This window comes from Pezoporus occidentalis, unplaced genomic scaffold, assembly GCF_034315485.1.
Source record: "Pezoporus occidentalis ecotype Australia unplaced genomic scaffold, CSIRO_AGI_Poc_V1 ctg39, whole genome shotgun sequence".
Classification (NCBI taxonomy): domain Eukaryota; kingdom Metazoa; phylum Chordata; class Aves; order Psittaciformes; family Psittacidae; genus Pezoporus; species Pezoporus occidentalis.
In genome coordinates, this window is record NW_026915713.1 from 9107713 (window position 1) to 9126797 (window position 19085).

Below are 19085 nucleotides of genomic sequence, written 5' to 3' on the forward strand. Positions count from 1 at the left end.
ATAATTCTGGATGAGATTTGGCTTCCTTATTTTCTTGCTCAGTTTCAAGTGCTTTCACACAAAATGCTCTGTGGTTTAATGCTTTTGATTACTGCAGTAAGGGAGGCATGAATTCATTCCTCTTAATCTGGCTTCTATCCTTTAATCAGTCTTTCTATTTCTCAAGTGGGTTCTCCAAACAGCAGGCTGTTCAGAAGGCAAGAACCATCCTTCTTTTGGAGCCTATACTTTAAAGAGGATTGAGTAAATCTGACGTACATGGAGGCCTTTTAGATTTATGGTGGTTCCATACATCTATAGTAGAAAGATAAAATAATGTAAATTGATTGGACTGCTGTTTATCGGCACCCATGATTTATGCGCATTCTGTGGAAATGCAGACATTTGGGTAGGTAACAGTGGTTTTCCACTGCTGTCCTCAGGCACTGCTGAAGTGATTGTGTTGCCGTCTTCCCAGCTATGCCAGTTTCGTTTCTTTTTGTAACAGACATTTTGATGACAGCACCAATATTTGATAATTAGAAGTGTACACTGTTTTATTCTAGTACTTTGTCCTAAATTCTCCTAATACCTACAGTTAATATATCTTAAATGCAGAAGACATTACTGAAATTACAGAGTTGTTTGATTCTTCTGTTATCTACCTCTGAAGCAAACAGGTGTCTTTATTACTTGATAATTACATGCAATAGTTTGCAGATTAACAATTCCAAGCTGTCTTTTCAGATCACCCTGTAGAGATAGCTAAAGATATCTCATTTCTCCACTCCTATTCAATCACTGTCTACCTTTTGATAATACTTGTGAAGAGAGAAGGAGCCAACTTTTATTAACTCCCTTACCAGGTCTGTCCTTCCTCTTGGCTGGCTGGGTAATCTTTTTGCTGTATTGTAGAGAATAAACAGATTCACCTTCTTATCATGCCTGTAGTCCCTGAACTCACTTAAAGGAGCCAGCAGAGATCTGTGTTTCTGTGTTACTGTGATTCCCTTATCACAGAAGATACTATGATTTTTACATGTATTGAGGGTCATGGATGTATTCCCCACAGACTGAGAACACCTTATTTTCCCTGATGCGTATGTACATGCAGGTTTTTTAGTCTTAGTGACTTAATAATGTTGATGCCGTAAGCCTTGTGGGGTGTACCTTTACAGTATCATAGTTAAGATGTCTGATGTAAGACTGAACTGAAAAGAGTCTTCTGACCCTGTGAAGATAAGTTCCCTTGCAATGCTTCCAAATGTGACTAATTTGTTTCTGATTAAAAATCCAGTTTAGTAAATGTAGTTTTCATTTCTATGGATATTGTATTTCCAAGCTCAAATCAGAAAGTGCTAGAATTTGTGAATTTCAGTATGTTCTTGTTTCATATTTGTGGCTCTGGTTATTTCAGCTAGTAACTCGATGTAATTGTTGTTTGAAGCATAGCATAAAACCAACTTATTTTCAAAATCAAGTTTCCAAACCTGGGGGCAAGAAAAGAAGGTGAATGCAGTCATCCCAATAATTTCTAAACTGCTGTCTAATTTTAGACAGATTTCATAGGGGGACAAGTACTTAAAGATCATTAAACTGCTGCACATATTATGAAAATGTATGTCTTTGCAAATGTTATGGGCAAGGGAAAGGTGATAGTGTTAGTTTACATGTAACTAGATACAGGAAACCAGAGAGGAAAGGCACTGTACAGATATCCCAATTATAGGAACAGCTTTAGTTAAAGCTCACAATCAACCATGACAGAAAAGCCTTGAGAGGACCAGCTTTAATTAGTTCCAGTGTTCACAAAAAAATGAGTTTTTATTTATTCCTTTCCTGGCAAGAATATTTCTCAAATTCAGATATGGATAGTGAAAGTAAATACTGGCTAGCATTAATTTCAGTATTTAAATTTAGGCAAAAATACATATGTAAATATGAGGTCTTTAGATTCTGCTTGTGAAATTATGAGGAAATCTGATTTTTTCTGGAAAATAAGTTTTTCCTTCTGATATATTTTAAAGTGTTTATGGCTTGCAAAACTGCTGAAATATTAGAATTAGTTTATTAAAATATAACAGGTTTAAAACCTTTCATGCAAGTAACACCTGCTTGCTACATAAATTTGAAAAATGGATGCTGATTCTTTTATAGGCCAAAGGGTTGAGTCTTATTTATATTTAATCAGTGTTATTACAGAAGGGCAAATAGTGTCATATTTCTCCTTAATAAATATTGACATGAGTAGTTTTCTTGATACTGTGTAAGTTTTTTATTGTTTGGAAATCATACAAATCAGGTTAATACAATTTAAAATCATTGTACCTTCTCCTGTCACCGTAGGCCCTGGTAAAAAGTCTTTCTCCATCTTTCTTACAAGCTCCCTTCACATACTGAGAGGCCACAGTAAGTTCTCCCTGGAGCCTTCTCCAGGCTGAACAAGCCCAGCTCTCTCATCCTGTCTCCACAGGAGACGTGCTCCAGCCCCCTGATCATCTTCATGGCCTCCTCTGGACTCTCCCAAGCAGGTCCAGATCTCCCTTGTGTTAGGGGCGCAGAGCTGGATGCAGTACTCCAGGCGGGGTCTCATGAGAGCAGGGCAGGAGAGTCACCTGTCTCAACCTGCTGGCCACGCTCCTTTCGATGAAGCCCAGCATATGGTTTGCTTTCTGGGCTGCAAGCGCACATTGCTGGTGAAACACCATCCTGTGTTTGGACTTGCTTAGGTATGCTCCTGTAACCCAAATGCAGAAACAGAATGCTGTTTCCAATTTTGGATACCACATTGTTAGAATAATGCTGATAAATAGGTGGTATTTGAATAAGGATAATAAGCATCACTGGAATTAGTGATACTTTACTTTCTTTCTTTTTCTTTTTGTGCTAAATAGGAACAGAATTATAACTTGCTAGAATTGTTAGCACAGAAGAGTACAGCAACTATAAATACCTGAAGGGTACATACAACAAGCAACAAGAAATGAGGACTAATATGTGTAATCTGAAAGTATAGGGGAACAAATCTGAGAGGGAAGGAGGGAGAATTGACACATTTTCCTGTGTATGAGATAGAGTGGTCATAGAAGAGTTTACCCAAGAAATTGCTGGAAGCCACCCAGCTAAAATTATGAAAAAATAATGTGAAAAATACTGGAAAATTTATTGTCCCAAACAGCACTGCACTGGGTAGGGACAGGCCCATCTGAGTCCTCTAGTCTTTACTTAGTAAATGTTATGTTCACTAAAGTGGGGAGTTTTGGCATTATGCCACGTGAAGGATGAAATGATCAGTTTCTAGCCTTCAACAATATGTATCATCAGTGTTTCTGGACTGTTGAATATTTAATAACATTTCTGTTCAAAAGTAAACTAATTCCCTGTGTATATTAATACATTTTTCCCCACAGCATGACTGTTCAAACATGTTAACATAAACAGTAGACAGGGCAAAATGCTGTTTGTGCAGATTCACATTTTTGCAACAAATCCTCTTCTGAGGAATTCTGTTCTTCACAAGGGGGGAAAGTCATCTACAAAGAAGCTCAGCTAGTAATAATAAGGTTATTATTACACATCTGTATGTCTTACTTGGTAGCTGATATATCTTAATTCTTTCTTTAAAACTGAAAAACCAAATAATCTGTCATTTGTGGTTCTGGTATCCTAACATAAAATGCATTTATGTGTTTGGTATCATAGCATAAAGTGCAGTGAAAATTTAATTTTTAAAATACATGGCTTACCTCTGGCTCTTGCAGTGCTTACCATCACTTCTTCAAATCTCCAGTAATGTTTTGAGGCACAAAAAGCTTCTGATAGTCATTGTTGATACCTGTTGTTTAGTTAGTGAGAACTAATTAGCATAGTGTGTATCACTAGTGGATTTATATATGGGAACTGCATAAGTAGCTCGTGCATTGGTCTCATTATTACTGTGGATTCCTGACATTATTTATTATTTCATTAGTATCCAATTCCCTTCTCAGATTCAGCACATGAAAGGCCCAGACTGTCTATTCCCATTCTTTCCTTTCTTCACCCAAGCACAGCCACTCATTTCTTCCATTTTTGGTACATCGTAATTTAATATTTATAGTTGTAGCTTGGTACCAAAGGAATAATTATTTCTGAATTGCTCTGCCTTCAGGGGGTTCTCCACTTGTGTCTGGGGAAGAAGGGCAGGCTTGGTCACCGGGAGTGAGTGCTGCTGTGTTCCCTTTGTAAGGACAGCTCTGTTGTTAAGGCAGGGCACTGTGTGTTGAATTCTAATGCCTTTGTGCGAGAGCCAGCCTGTTTCAAAGTGGTCCAGTGTGGGAGGTGTTGGCTGTGATTAGTAGTGCCACAGCCCTGGGACTCCCTCAGCGTGGGGAGTTCTGGAAATTGGCAATGCACCACTGGTGGGGAACCAGCGGTTCAGTGCCGTAGCCAGGGTGGAACTGCTTATCTTCCTAGTACCTGCCAGGTTACTTTTCTTAGCAGCTGGGAAGTTCAGGTACCTTTTCTTTAAATATTTATAAATTACTGCTACAAAATACTGTCCATTCAAAAGCAGGTTGGCCTATCTGTGCAGTAAAAGTATACCGGCATTCATTTTACATGCTTTTTGGCAAATTTTGTAAGATTAAGTTAGAAAATTGATGCGTGCATCTAATAGGTCTTACCGTGAACTGGTAAAGGAGTATGTTACAAAGGTAACTTAATATATAGAATATACATTTTCAAGAAAAAGTGTAGAAAATTTTCAAAGGTACGTTATGATAGATACAAAAGCCACAAAAGCTGTTCCCTTAGTTCTAGTACTAAGGTTCTGATTTTAAATTAACACTGGATTAGTTATCTGTCTCTGTCAAGACTATAATAAAGAGCTTTTGTTGCAATCCATCATAGGGCTTTTGTGTTACACACCGTACATAGAAACCGTTAACAGGAAGACTAGATTAATGCAGAGAGAGAAAGTGTCATCAGATAAAACATAGCTCTCAAAAAGCAATTTCAAATCACATAGTATGTTATGCATTAATACATTTTTAGCCTTTGGGGAACAGAGGAAAACTTGTAATCAAAAATTAATTTGAGCATTCTTGGCTGTACCTACATTAAAACCCAGGATACTTCCAAAATTGCTTTTAATCAAATGACCTGACTGGAGCTCACTAGGAGAAAACTAATGAGTACAGAGTCATCTGAATAATACTTAGTGATGCTCATAAGACATTTTGCAGTTCTTTTTTCAAATCTTAGGTGTAATATTTCAAAAGATTTAGAGGAAGCCATGTGTGTGTGCATGTATATAATCCAAATACATTGTGCATGGTTTGTATTTTTAAAATTAACTTATTCAGAAAGTTTAATAGAAATACAAGTGCAAAGAGTCACTGTTTTTTTTTCCTTGATTAATATCCTAATAGTAAAGTGCAGTGTGGTTCAGCATGGCTTAAATGTTTCTTCAGTAATATATGGACATGTGCTGAATTTCATTAATTTTTTTGTGCCTGTTTGGGGACTATGGTTTTCCTCTTTTCTGTGAATTCACAAGATTGCTTTTGTAAGTCTTCAGTGTAGTTTAATACTGTAGTCTCAGTATTGGAAGTAAAAGAATTGGTGTATTCAGTATTTTGTGCCCTTAAGATTTGCATTTGGATTTGAAGAATGCAATTATATGCTGTTCAGTTTCTGGTTGTTTACTGTTTCATAAACTTAAATATCACAGGTAAATCACAGGTAATCACAGGCAAAGAAGATAATGGTAATGAAGGTAAAGAAGATAATGATCATCATATATGTAACAAAAGTTGTAGTTAAATGGTAGCGAGAAGAATTGTAAGGGAAAAAACCCTACCGAATAGTGATTAATTATAATCTAACATCTGGAAATCTTTAGTGTTGTTATGTTTTTATGTATATACTTAGGGAATTTGTTTTTAACCAGAAATTTTATTCTTCATGTGATTTGTGTTTTATATTTTGGGAATTAGTTGTAATATGAAAAAACTTCACTATATTTTTTAATTTCCATTTTTGCGTAAAATACTTAAGGAAATTCATCAGTCTGAATGTTTCTTGCTGTAGACATGCAAAACTGTTACATCTGACTTCACCTATTGAATTCTGTCTGTGAGCCAGATACGCAACTGGCTTAGTGCCTTTTTGCCTCCAGCAGCCCTACTGTTCACAGGATGTAGTTCTGAATGTGAGATTTTTGCAAGAGCGATTTGATTTTAATAGTTCCTTTATTGAGATGAAATGTATTTACAGTTATTAGCTAGACATGTCAAGTAACTGCAGTTAAGGTGGCTGGATTTTTTAATTTGCTTTTATTATAGATTTGTTAAAGTTCATGCGAACAACTTGTATTTAAAAGACACCACGGTAAGATAGAAGCTGTTGGTAGGGTGGAGAAATGAAGAAAGCAACATGGTTGAAAGAATCACTGCTTAACAAATAGACAAATCAGTGGTTCTTGCGTATATTCCAGATAATCAGAGGTGAAAACAAAGAAAAAAGCTTTGGTTACATGAAATCAACCTGAGCTTAGCCTTGTAGAAAGAAACTGTCTTAAGAAGCCTGTGTTTGTAAGCCGCTGTTCTCTAAATTGTTACTGTTTGAATTCTACTTCACTAACAGGAATTCTGCTTTTGTTAAAGGGACAAGATTTGAAAAAGCCATATGCTGTTTATTTAACCCTGTTGTATTTTGCACTTGTACTGGGGAAAAGAAACCAATATTGAGTTGGATATTTTCTCCTTTTATTCAGGATCCTTAGGTTTTTGCTCAGTACATGTGATCACAGAAAAATCTTTCATTAGGGTTTATGGGGAGGAGAACAGTGCATAAATGATGGTGACAGCCCCTATGACTTGTATGCTGGGACAAGAGGGACCAGTAATGCACAGACAACACAGGTGGGAGGAATTTTAGTCAAGTGTGTAAGGAAGCCCAAAGCTATACTGTGGGCTGTAGGCAGAGCCTGACTTTCAAAGGTCTTCCTCAACAGAACTGTAAGTGGCATGGAAGCCCTGAGGGCTGGACTCATGAGAAAGTAGTTGCTATGATGTTGTGTTTTGTTACACATATTTCATTGATTCAACCCATATTGCAATGTTTCACTCACTGAAAATATGCTGTTGCCTCCTCTAAAACTTGATGTAGCCCTGTAGTTATGAATTGGTGTGTCAGCTGCTATTTCTGTTAATGAAGTTGTATTTGCTGCATTGATACTACATTGATATTTGCAGCGTTAATGCATGCTGAGAATTCTGCTGTTGCTGCCGTGACCGGAGTCGTCTCAGTGACAATAATTGTTTTTAGGAAAAGCTAATTTATCACAGATAAAGCTCTTAAAAGTCAGCACACAAATAATTAATCAGTTAATTTTTTTCCCACCCATAATTTGCCTCATGATAGTCGCAACCAATATAAGGCTGAAAGCATTATTTTATTTTATTTTATTTTATTTTTTGAGTGTAAAAAATTATTTCCCTTTTTTCATTTGTTTACTTGAATAAAGGTGAAACCTAGAAATCTTGCCAAGGAAGTAAATGTTTGTGCCCATAATCAAACCCATAATTTTCAAATGTTTTTTTCTATGTGCTTTAAGGAAAAGTGTACCTGTGTGTGTGCAGGTGTGCATGCATGTGGGAGAGATTGTGGTCTTATGCTACACATCTGGGAGAAAATTGGCTCATGGTAGTAGCTGAAAGTAATTTTTTTGCACTGTCTGTAATTATGTCTTACAGATTGAATGTAACTCAAGTCCTGCCCATTTTTGGACTTGTCTGTTTTCTGATACGTGGCAGATGTACTAAGATGATTACAGATTGTTCTATAGGAAGAAAACAGAAATTGTCACAGACAATTAAAACAGAAGGCAGTCAATATTAAATACAGAATAGAAATTACAAATGCATCTTATGAGTTACTTTTTTACTGAACTCAAGACAAATCTGTTCATTATTATCTTGCAAATCAAATACCTATACAGTGTTACTGAGATAGAGACTTCAGTGGCCCATTGATGTCTTCATCCATCCATGTAGTTCATCTTCAGTTCAACTCCAAAAGATTTAGACAACATTTGAGAGACTGTTACTGGTATTACTTGAGGAACAGTATTTTTTGTATTTCTGACTACAGATGAAATAGACTTTATTAATGACTCTGTAGTTTAATAGAAAAAAATAATTACAAGTTTTCTTACATACTCTATATAGGTATTGCTCCCTACTTTGACCAAATGTGCAGCAACTTTTCTGAATAGACAATTTAGTACAAGAGGCCTCAAGATGTAAACAATTCATTTTACACTCATTGACATTACTTCCTAGTAATAGACTTTGCATTTATTTCCTTTAAGACAGCTTTATAGTTACCATAAGGTCATCTTTTCCTAGTCACTTGCTGTTAGAAAAATTTTTGAGAGCTAATTGCAGAAGACTGAGGTTTGAGGGAGGTGTTCCGAGGAGCAGATCTTCCATTCTGTGGCATGGTTCATAACAGAAAGGATTGCAAATCCGTAATTTTAACACATTTCTGTTGAATTGTCAGTTTAAGATGTCAGTTGTCATCTTCTCAGTTCCAAGATGTGTCCTTTAAGGGATGTTAATTGCCTTTAGAGTTTTAAAATTGTTATGTTGACTCAGCAGTAGGTGGTAGTGGCCTACTTTCTCAAAGGACACCATGTTGTTGGTGTCTGTTTTTCCTAAAGCTTTTGCTTGGACTTTGATCTTGCATCAAGCACTGTAGAGGAACAAACTGGATGAAGTCTCCGCACATTTGCTTTTGCGTAATAGAGGTGTGTATTAGAAGATCTTTATCTTTGAATTTTCTGCAGCTGGTATAACATCATGTCTTGTAGTATAATTAAAAGAAAAATTGACGTGAGAATGAGCTTTGTTTTGTTAACTGATGCAATTCTGATTTTACCAGATTCTTTAACACATTTGAGGGTTTTTATTAGCTACTTTAGTTCTGTCCCAAATTCTGTATAATGTAGATACATGATTATTCAAGCAAATATAAAGACTATTGTATATTCTATTTCTGTTTCTAAGGGTGGGTGGGGAAAGTGTTATATTGGTTGTTGCATTTCAAGCTGTGGTCTGTTCTGCCAGCAGATAGAACGTGATCAATTAAATGAGGCATATCAAAGGCCATTGCTGTGGCACATTGTTTAAGGAAAATTACAAGACGTATGGTAATGTTAAGGCATAAAGATATGCTGTAGATATTGCTTGAATTAAATTTAATTCCATGAAAGCAAGGGCATTCAATACTGCATTATTGGTATATTGTATAAAAATTACAGTCTTTCATTAAGAAAATGTCAAGTTTACTAAGGATGAAATGTAACCTAAGCAGAAGTAAACTTTAATTAAAAAAGACGTGTAATCGTGAAAAGTCATTGGTCGTCTGAAAGTAAAACTGAAGTATAGTTTAATTATCAGTTAACCTGTTGGGCAGGTTAGTTAGTTTTCCCCACCTTAATGTTGTGCTTGTCTTACTGTACATGCTAGAAATCCCAAATCATTACTGTGACAACTGACATTTCGAACTTTCCACAAGCCTGTAGTGATGTAACATTTCTCCACACGTCCTGCAATTCTGAAATACTCTGCAGGAGTGTGTTGAAGGGAAACTGATAGCTGTTTCTTACCCAGGGCTTTCTCTTGGTACCAGCAGCAGGGTTGGTTGTAGCCGCGGGGTTACCCCAACAGCAGGTTTCTCAGCTGCTGCTAGCAGTGTTTGGTAAGTACAGAGATAGAAGAGTGTCACTGGTAAGGCCTCTAATAGCTGGAGGGCTGTGCAGCAACTGAACAACTTGCCTTTTGAAAAGAAGTATAGTCAAATCTCAATAGCATTGTTCATCTAGAAAGATAATAATTAACTTTCATTAGTGCTATTGTTTTGAAGTTTTATTAAGCAATAGGAATTAATTGAAAAAGTAACTGGAGCATTTTACCTAATTCCTAAAAGCTTACGTGTGAAAGCATGGTAGGTTAACAGGAACATTAGACAGTCATTATGTGCACACATAGAATTATAGAGTAGTTAGGGCTGGAAAGGACCTTAAGATCATCTAGTTCCAACCCCCCTGCCATGGGCAGGGACACCTCACACTAAACCATGTCACCCAAGGCTCTGTCCAACCTGGCCTTGAACACCACCAGTAAAGAACTTCCTCCTTGTATTCAATCTAAACTTCCCCTGTTTGAACCCATTACCCCTTGTCCTATCACTACAGTCCCTAACGAAGAGTCCCTCCCCAGCATCCCTATAGTACCCCTTCAGACACTGGAAGGCTGCTGTGAGGTCTCCATGCAGCCTTCTCTTCTCCAGGCTGAACAGCCCCAGTTTTCTCAGCCTATCTTCATACATTCATATTCTGTACTCATACTTTCAGTGTATGTGTGGGGGTGAGGTTATGCCAGCCATTGTACAACCGAAGTATCAGAGGGGTTTGTAAAGAAGATTAGAGTTGGCTTCTCAAGTGAGTTTGGAGTGCTTCAAAGGATGCATAGGAAGTGAGGGGGAAGAGTTCTCGCTAGTGGTTCTGCAAAAGAGAGCAGCATCTCTTTGTAAATAGGAGTTTCAGTTTAAGATCACTATTAAGTACAGCACTTTCAGTTAACTAGAGCGTAAACTAGTGCCACTTCTCAGAAATTGCCTCAAAGATTTGTATGGCACAGTGGGGAAGAGGAGATACTTGTATTTGAGGATTGCCTTTCCTTCCCTGAGCTTTGAGCTGGGGAGCAGTGGCGCTGTTGTGAGGGATTGCTCTGAGACCTGTGCCGGAGGAGGACTGTAAGCCTCTGAAGAGGTGTCACCTAACCTTTCAGCATAGGGGATCTTCTTATGCACGGACAAGCTGCTTCTCTCTTCTGCCTGGTTGGGGTGATGAACAGTTCCAGAGGCTTACTTGGGAGCAACATGGTAACAGGATTTTATGATACCGGAATGAGTTTTTCCTTTGCTGCCCAAGTGACTTGGGTAATGCATGGTTTGGGAGTGGGGAGTGGGGATGTATGTTGGGGGTGTTTTTGCTTTTCACTTTAGGGATATGCTAGATTTTTATCATTGCCTTTGTTTGGTTTTCCTCTTTCACAGCTTTAAAGCTGCATAATAAATACAGTGATTTCAGGATTTTTCAGCGTTCTGGACAAGAGCTGCATTAGGAAAGGCATATTTTATAGGAGCAGACATTTTTGATTACAGTAAAGTTCTATTTGCTGTTACACACCTGTTGCTCCCTGTGCTGGGATTGCTAAATATAACTGGGAAGGAATTACCAAGACCTTCTAGTGGTTGCAACAAACTGCAGGGGGTATGTGGTCTGTAGTGGACAAATTACTGGCAGGTACTTTTGTTATATATGACATCCCGTGGCAATGCGTTCCACAATTTATCAAACATTGTGTGAAATACCTTTTGTTTGAAGCATGTTTGCATGATGTTTTCCTTTATTCCCTCCTTGTTTCTGTGGGAGACAGGGAAATACTCTTTGTTCAGGCTTTCCATAGTTTTCAAACATGATGCATAATTTGGAAGGTATAAAGCTATATCTTCTATTACGTGTTTCCCTTGCGAGTTTATCCTTGTCTTCAAACTTTACATTTTATCACAGTTACTTTCTCTCTTCTACCTTTTCTTGTTATACTTTATCTTTGGGTAGGACAGCCACAACTGTGTTATTCGGCTATTAGAAAATGGTATTTGTGGGGGTTCAGGAAGGGAACAACAAGTCAAAGAGTAGATTTTCTGCAAATTTGAGAGAAGGCAAAGAAGAAAATTTCAATTGTTGTAAATGGACTTTTATTCAGGTTCAGAGTTGTACATTTTTAGGTCAAGGAGTTCTGGCTTAATCTCTGCTTGTGCAGCATCTTTTTATGTCTGTTGGAGAAAATGTTTGGGCCAGTACTGCATCTTTTCAGCTATTTTGTTAAGTGTTGTATCCTAGAGACAAATGAGGCCAGTAAAAGGCAATACACACTCAGACACTTGTTATTTAAAACCTATCTAGCAGTTGGCTGGAATTACTTACTGTATATTTTATTGATATTGCACGCAGTTGTTTAAAGAATCTGGCACTTGAGCATCTGAAATTTTATGATCCGTATGTAATATAAATTTGGCAAGTTTTTTTTTTCATGAATGGTATAAAATCAAAGAAAACAATATCATCACTTACATCTTGCTTATATAAGATAAAACAGAAGAAAAAGTGCCCTAGCCGTCAACTGCTTTTTTGCTTGCTATTTACAGAATTCTTTTTTACTTTTATACTCCAGATCTGTATTTTCTGTGAAAATGTTTCTTTGCATGCTTGCTTGGACCTGCTTTTAAAAGAGTTGCCTACTGTGCTGTTTATACAACAGTATCATTAAAGCAGTAATCAAGAAAGGGCTTAACTCTGGAATTAATATTTAATTGCTTCTGTAGAACATTGCTCACGTATCATTTGTTGTGCTTCCTTGACAGTGACAGAATGGTTCCTTTATTTTCTGTTGGGGAACCATAACAACGAGCCTGTAGTTGAGGGTTTCTTTAGGGTCTTGTCACTGCAGGAAGAGGGTTTGTGCCTCCTGAGACAGCAGAAGCTCTGCTGGTGAGGCCAGTTTGATGTCCCTTGCTTCATGCTACATTTGTGTCTTATGCCAGCAGGATTAAGGTCTCAGTTTAGTCGTAAACACTCTGTCATTGCTTCTGTCTGTTGTCTGGCAATGTTCAGATTTGCACTTTTTTATTTAATTTAGCTTGTATGTTGCAAGCTTTTAAGTAGGTGTTTAGGGACTAGAAAGATTTGGGATATTCCTAGAAAACGAAAATAATAATCTGTTCTTATAATTTACCCCTGCCCCATGCCCACTTCCATAATTTTTGCTGTTATTATTGAGGAACTAAATTACAAAATTTTAAGAACTGAATAATCCTTCCCTTAAGTCATTGATGAGAAGAATTATTTTCATTGGGTTTATCCCTCAAAAGCATAAAATATTTTGTCGTTCTCTCAAGAAAATAAGGGCAGTAGACATGGTGTTAAAATGCAGCACATAAAGTCTAATCAGATCCTGGCAATGCAGAGGTGTTTCTCAGGTAGACTTACGGATCCTGGCCTCTGTCTCTCCGCAGTGAGCCCTGGCTTCAGTGAAAGAGTATACTCTCAAGAAAAGTGGCAAGGAGAAATCTAAGCAGTCTGAGGGAGTAAAGTACTCCATTAAGTCGTCTTTGACTCTTCTAATTCCCTATGCCATTCTAGGTCAGCAAATTTTTAGCCCTACCACCATGGCCTTCTGTTACAGCAGTTTCATATATCTTTATATACTGTAGGGAAGATGCGTTCTGTGGCATAACACAAAGCCCTAGCTGCATGCTGGGAACGTTTTGAGATAAAGCATCTAAGCAGAGAACGGATGAAGCTGTGGCAGACTGTCTGGTGGAGTGACTAGGACTGCAGATTGTATAGTGGAAAACTTGTGTCTGTGTATCAAATGGGAGGTTTGCATTGGTCATTCAGTGTTTTACCTGACAGATGATGGAAAAATTACAGAATTTTAGGGAATCCTTTCTTCATGAAGAAAAGTTTTAGTGGACAGATCTTAATAAGCAGCTGTAATAAGATGAGAGGCATAACTTGCCCCCTGGGGAACTCCAGGGGCAATCAGTGCCGTGGGAGCAGAAAATTACAAGCCTGGGATTCACAGCCAGAGATGATTCTTAAGCTGTCTGTAGAACTAGTAAAGACTCTTGATTAATTTAACATGTGTATTTGGAAAGGTGTGGAGGGGTAGGATTTCTGAGTCGTGGAGGACTTTGCACTGCAAGTTTTCTGAGAAGACTTTCGTATTTGGAAGATGTGTTCTTAGCTGAATTTATTTCCAGTAGCAGTGTAGGTGGAAGGGAAACATCTTCCTTAGGTATGATTTAGAAGTGATGTTTAGACTAGAAGGGTAATTCCTGCTAGTAACATGACAATGCATAATAATTGGGTCATATCTACATTTCAGGTGGATCAGGTAGCTGGTTTGCCTTTGACATCATAATAAAGGGAGATTGTTGTCGGACTTTGCCTGGCCTGAATAAGGAAGTAGTCCAGCAAGAAGAAAGTAATTCTTTCATGGTTTTGTACCACAAAGATTTTCCTGTTCTTTTTTTCCAGAGGGAAATTGAAAAAAAATCATGAACTATAAAAAATTGTCATTTCACTGGCTTCTGAGTCAGGTAAAGGTTTAAAGAGAGAGAATGAAATAGTCTTTCATTGGGCAAAGAGAAAAGGATTTAAGTAGTCACAGAGCAATGAATTCCATCAGTGCTATGGAGGTATTTTTACCTTGTTAGGTTTAGTCAGTTTAGACATAATCTGAATTTAAAACATAATTAAACTTGTAACTGTATATTGTCTCCTTTTTTTGCAGGTTTGCTGGTCCTCTGACACATTTCAGAATGCCACTGGTAAAAAGGAACATAGACCCTAGGCACCTGTGCCACACAGCTCTGCCCCGAGGTATCAAGAATGAATTGGAATGTGTCACCAATATTTCCTTGGCAAATATAATCAGACAACTGAGTAGCCTAAGTAAGTATGTTGTCCTAATAGCTGTGTTTAGAACGAATATGCTTTACTGTCACAGTTTTTGTGGTTGAAGTAGGAACACCTATTGCAATCTCCAGTAGAGAATTGTGGCTGAGCCTTGAATGTACTCCTTTTATGGCTGGTGACTAGCATGGACTTGTGTTCTAGAAAGCTAGGAATTTTTCCAGCAGCACGTTATTTCTGTTACCAGTGAAACATGCCAGAAACAGATACATGGTAGTTGATGAAGTCAGTCAGTAATTGTTAACCTTAGAGCAATTCTTGATTAGGGAATATGGCATAATGAGGAATATGTCACTGGGGGCTTAATTCTCTTAACTTAAACCCTTGGTAATGTTGTGGTCATTCAGAAAATAAAGTAGTTGGCTTTTAAAATAATAAAGCCAGAAATATAATTATTACATAGTATTTCAAACATCTGAAGATTTTTCTTCCTCCTTCTCCCTTCTGGCAACATTTTCTTTTTTTCTGTCGATGCATTTGAGAGGAGTGAATTTCTCAAGCTCTAGAACTCTAAAGGAGCGTTTCTGAAAAGGCTGGTTCCTGGATTGTTTTTCTTTAAGTTACAACAACTTGAAAACAACCCAGCTTTATTCATATTTGACCTTAAAAAAACCCAACAAACAAATCACTTGGCTTTTCAATTTTAAAGAATACCAGCGTCTAACTCGACAACATAGTGTCGGCACTTAACCTGTTGAAATTTGGCTGCCTTTGCTATGTTTTCTTGGTATACAGAGCCTATGGCTGATACTGTGTATACAGCTGCTCAGGAGGAGGTCAGAATGAAGCAGTACCAGAACAGGAAGAATTCAACTAAAGGAGAAAAAAATATTGAAGAATAACCATTGAGTGCTCCCATGTTTGTCATATGGCTTGCTGAATGCATAGCATAGTTAGAGTGGTGCTTTCAAGGGTGTGCAACTGTAATTACGTAAACTCATTTTCGTAAAAGGAATGTGGTGCTATGTGAAGTGTGCACACGGGAGATGAGACCTAAATGAGCTGTTTTCACTTGAGAAGAGTTTCTGTCATGAACTTGTGACTCACTTGTGGTCAAAAAGGCATGTGACGTTGGAAATGACAAGAGTGGTAAAAGAGGAGGGAAAATGCACTCATTTACTGTGCAACAGCAAGCCCAGAATAGGTCTTTTAGATTTTTTTACTGATGAGCAGGACCTGTTATTTCAGTCTTCTGTTCTTCCCTCCATATAGCATCATGGTGTTCGTAGACTTTCTGCAGGCAGTATTTATATCAACTGAAGCAAGTTCCTGTTTTATACTCTGCATGTTTTCAAAAAAAAAAAAAGCGGGGGGGGGGGGGGGCATCATGTTACAAAGGCATGACTATTTGTGAAAGTATTTTGTTCCAGAATTCTTTAGCTTTTTTGCTTGTTTGTGCTAGCAACAATACAAATTCAAAAAGATTTGGGAGTTCTGCCATAGGAATTTTGTCTCTCACATGCTTAAACCCAAATAACTAATCTAAAGTCGTGTGTCACTGTTACCAGTGTGTAACAATGTTAGCAAGGGCTGCTGACATGCAAATAAATTTTAGTAGTTGCCTGTGAGTCACAACCACCATGCAAGATTTCATAGCAGTCACCTGGCAACCAACTTCTCTGTAGGCCTCCCTTTTTGTTTGTGTGTATGTTTGAGAACCAGCATTTAAATTGCAGACTCTCAGAGCAGCAGCTGAGTGTGCTGGTAGGGCTTCATTTTCTTTAAAGCCGCTTTTGCTTTTGATGGTAAAGTTATGCAAATTGAAGTGAATGGTCTTTGACCTAATTAGCACATAGTCATTTCTGCCTCTAAAATTTTTCAGTTACTGGCCCTCAGATAGAGAGAGGATTAATCTCCCGACATTATGACTCTCAAGGCCAACCATTCTTAAGCTTTCTTCTGTTATGATATGGACAAAGAGTGCTGTGGTGGAATTAGAGCCTCAAGTACTTTAAAGGATCTTGAAAAACATCATGGAGTAAAGCTAAGTGTAGAGTTTTTCATATAAGTCTTTAGATCACCATTCTTGGAGTTATTAATGACTGGATTGGTCAAACAACTAGAGCTGATTGGACCCGCTTTGAGCAGGGTGTTGGACTAGGTGACTTCTGGCGGTCTTTTCAACCTGAACTGGGGTATGTTTCTATGATCTTGGATACTATATGTAAGTAGGATAGGCATGCAGAAACAATACCCATTAAATGACAGGAATTCTGTTTTGCTGTGTTTTTATATAAAATGAACAGAGCTTTACATCCGTATGTCAGGAGTAGTGTTATGTATGCCAGTATGCTATGTGTCTCCAGACAAATTCTCAGTCTTTTCATAGTTTATTTGATGTGTTGCTTTTAATTGTTCAGTTTGAGATTTTTTTTTTGACCTTTAAAAGAAGTAGAGATGAAAGAATGAAATATGTGTTTCCCCTTTGAGTGGTAGTCCTTGTGTTTCTCCCTGGAGCATGAAAGCATATCAGTCTGTCTTGATACAACATACAGTATTGCCAGTAAGTAATTATTTTTTTTTCCCCTGTCTGTTCCCAGTCTTTTCTGCCTTCATAAAAGGCTCTGTCTTCTGACAGCTTTTCTTAGCACTGTGGCGACAGAAACTCTCTGGACAACAGCAACAGATGTCTTAGTATCCTTGCCATTCTTCCCTGTATTTCTTGCTTGCTGACTGTATCTGCTTTGGAAAAGCAATATTGCTTACCTACTTTTTTCAGCAATATTGCAGGTAATTAGTACACCAGTGCTGCCGGAGTTGGCATATGTTGGTGTATGTCAAGTCTACAGCATTTCAGCATACATGAAACACAACTGATAGCGCTGTGCAGCTGTGCTGTTGTTAGAAGATGGGTAAATAGTTCTCTTCTGTGCATGCAACCTCTTCATTTTGTTCATAGCCATTGACCAATCTTGCTTATCCTTTTATTCATCAGTTCCCTGTACACAGAATCTCGATGACACGTAAGAAATGTAACTGATGGGGTTTGTTCTTAGCCCTGGTCTCTGACACCTCCATCTGGGGAGGAGAACATTTCTTCTTTTGAGTATGTTCCTTTAATGAATATTTATATTGTAGACATTCAGACCAGAACTTTTATTCAATTGTAGCAAGATATCTTTTCCTTTTTTTTTCTTCGAACTCTGTATAGAGAATGCTGCATAACTGTTTGCAAAGCTGGAGTGCCTTTTCTGTTAGTGAAAACAACTTTCAGTTAATATTGAACCTTTAGTAGCCTTTCCCCTCTTTCTGTCTTTTCTTTTTACTATTTCCTATTTTTACCAAGTTCTCCTAATTATTTCTTTCCTCATCTGTTAGTTTTCAGGGGTGAAACCCTAACTTTCAACATTATTTCTCCTCCTTTTTTTTCCGCTCTTAGGTGCTTTTAACTTCCATATTTATTTGTGTTTTGTTTTTTTTTTGCTTACTGTGCCAACCCCTAGAGGGTTTTTAATCGTGGCTTATCTTGTGAGAGACATTTTCTCACCTCAGGACAACCTTCAGTTTGTTGTAGCTTAAGGTGTTAACATTCAATAAGCAGGAAATGTTTCTCTAGAAACATTTAGCAGTTGTCTGGACTGCAACTGATCTTTAGAATCAGGCCTCTTCAGCTCAAAGACCACCCTCTCTTCATCCTGTCTCTACAACATCTCAGCACATGTGAGGCCCCTGCATATTGCATTGTCAGAGGTAGGTCTCTACAGATCTGCAGCTAGAACTTCAGTCAGTGTTCCAGAACCAGCAGAATCTCTGGGAATCCTCCTTTTCACTGTCCTCACAAGCATATTGAGTATTCTCCGTAGGTGTTATTCATTAATCATTCCTTTCTTCCTTATTACTATAATTGCCAGAGAACACTAGAGAAGGTGTTCTTAAACACATGGGCTAAGGGAAGTGATGGACTTGAAAACTAAAGGCTTATTCAGCTCTTCAGAGACACACACAAACACACACACCACACATCTTCTCAAATACTTCTGCCTAATTTCTTGATGTTGTCTACCCAGCAGTGGCAGTATCGGCAATGTGATGCTCTTTCGTGTCTATCTTGTATGATAATGAGGGGATGAGCAAATGGTCTGTGATTTCTCATGGAAAACAACTGTGAATTAGCAGAAAGAAGTCCTTTCTGTCATTAATTCCTTGCCTCCGTAGAGCAGTGAATTCAGGTGATATTAAAAAAGGAAGAGCAAGACTTCCCTGTGAAATGATCTTTAGGACCGGTACCTTCAGCATCAGGTTCAGCTCTCAGCAGTCTCTTTCACAGATTTCTGAATACCTGGATAATCTTGGCCAGTTTACTTGATGGTGTCCTCAAGTGGGAGATAAGAAATGGTATCTCAGACCTCCAGGACTGGGGACTTTTGAAGGCTCATTTTCTTTTTGGTTGTCAACAAGAAGCATCAGACCTGCTTCAGAGGTGACCTTTAACAGTTTATTTGGTATTTATGATAGCCTGATAAGGTTGTCTGATAAATGCCTGGCACAGTTTTGTTGGCTAAAGGAACCAAGT

General features: G+C 37.9%; 1 protein-coding gene across 6 annotated transcripts in view; it reads left to right on the forward strand.

Annotated features, from left to right (window-relative positions):
* Positions 1-19085, forward strand: part of WASF1 (WASP family member 1) — an 88160-nt gene that overhangs the window by 48853 nt on the left and 20222 nt on the right. For all 6 annotated transcript variants that reach the window (XM_062632531.1, XM_062632526.1, XM_062632527.1 and 3 more), the window contains exon 2: positions 14391-14551. In XM_062632531.1, the coding sequence (XP_062488515.1) occupies positions 14419-14551 (133 nt within the window). In that variant the 5' untranslated portion in view covers positions 14391-14418. The remainder of the gene's footprint in view (positions 1-14390; positions 14552-19085) is intronic.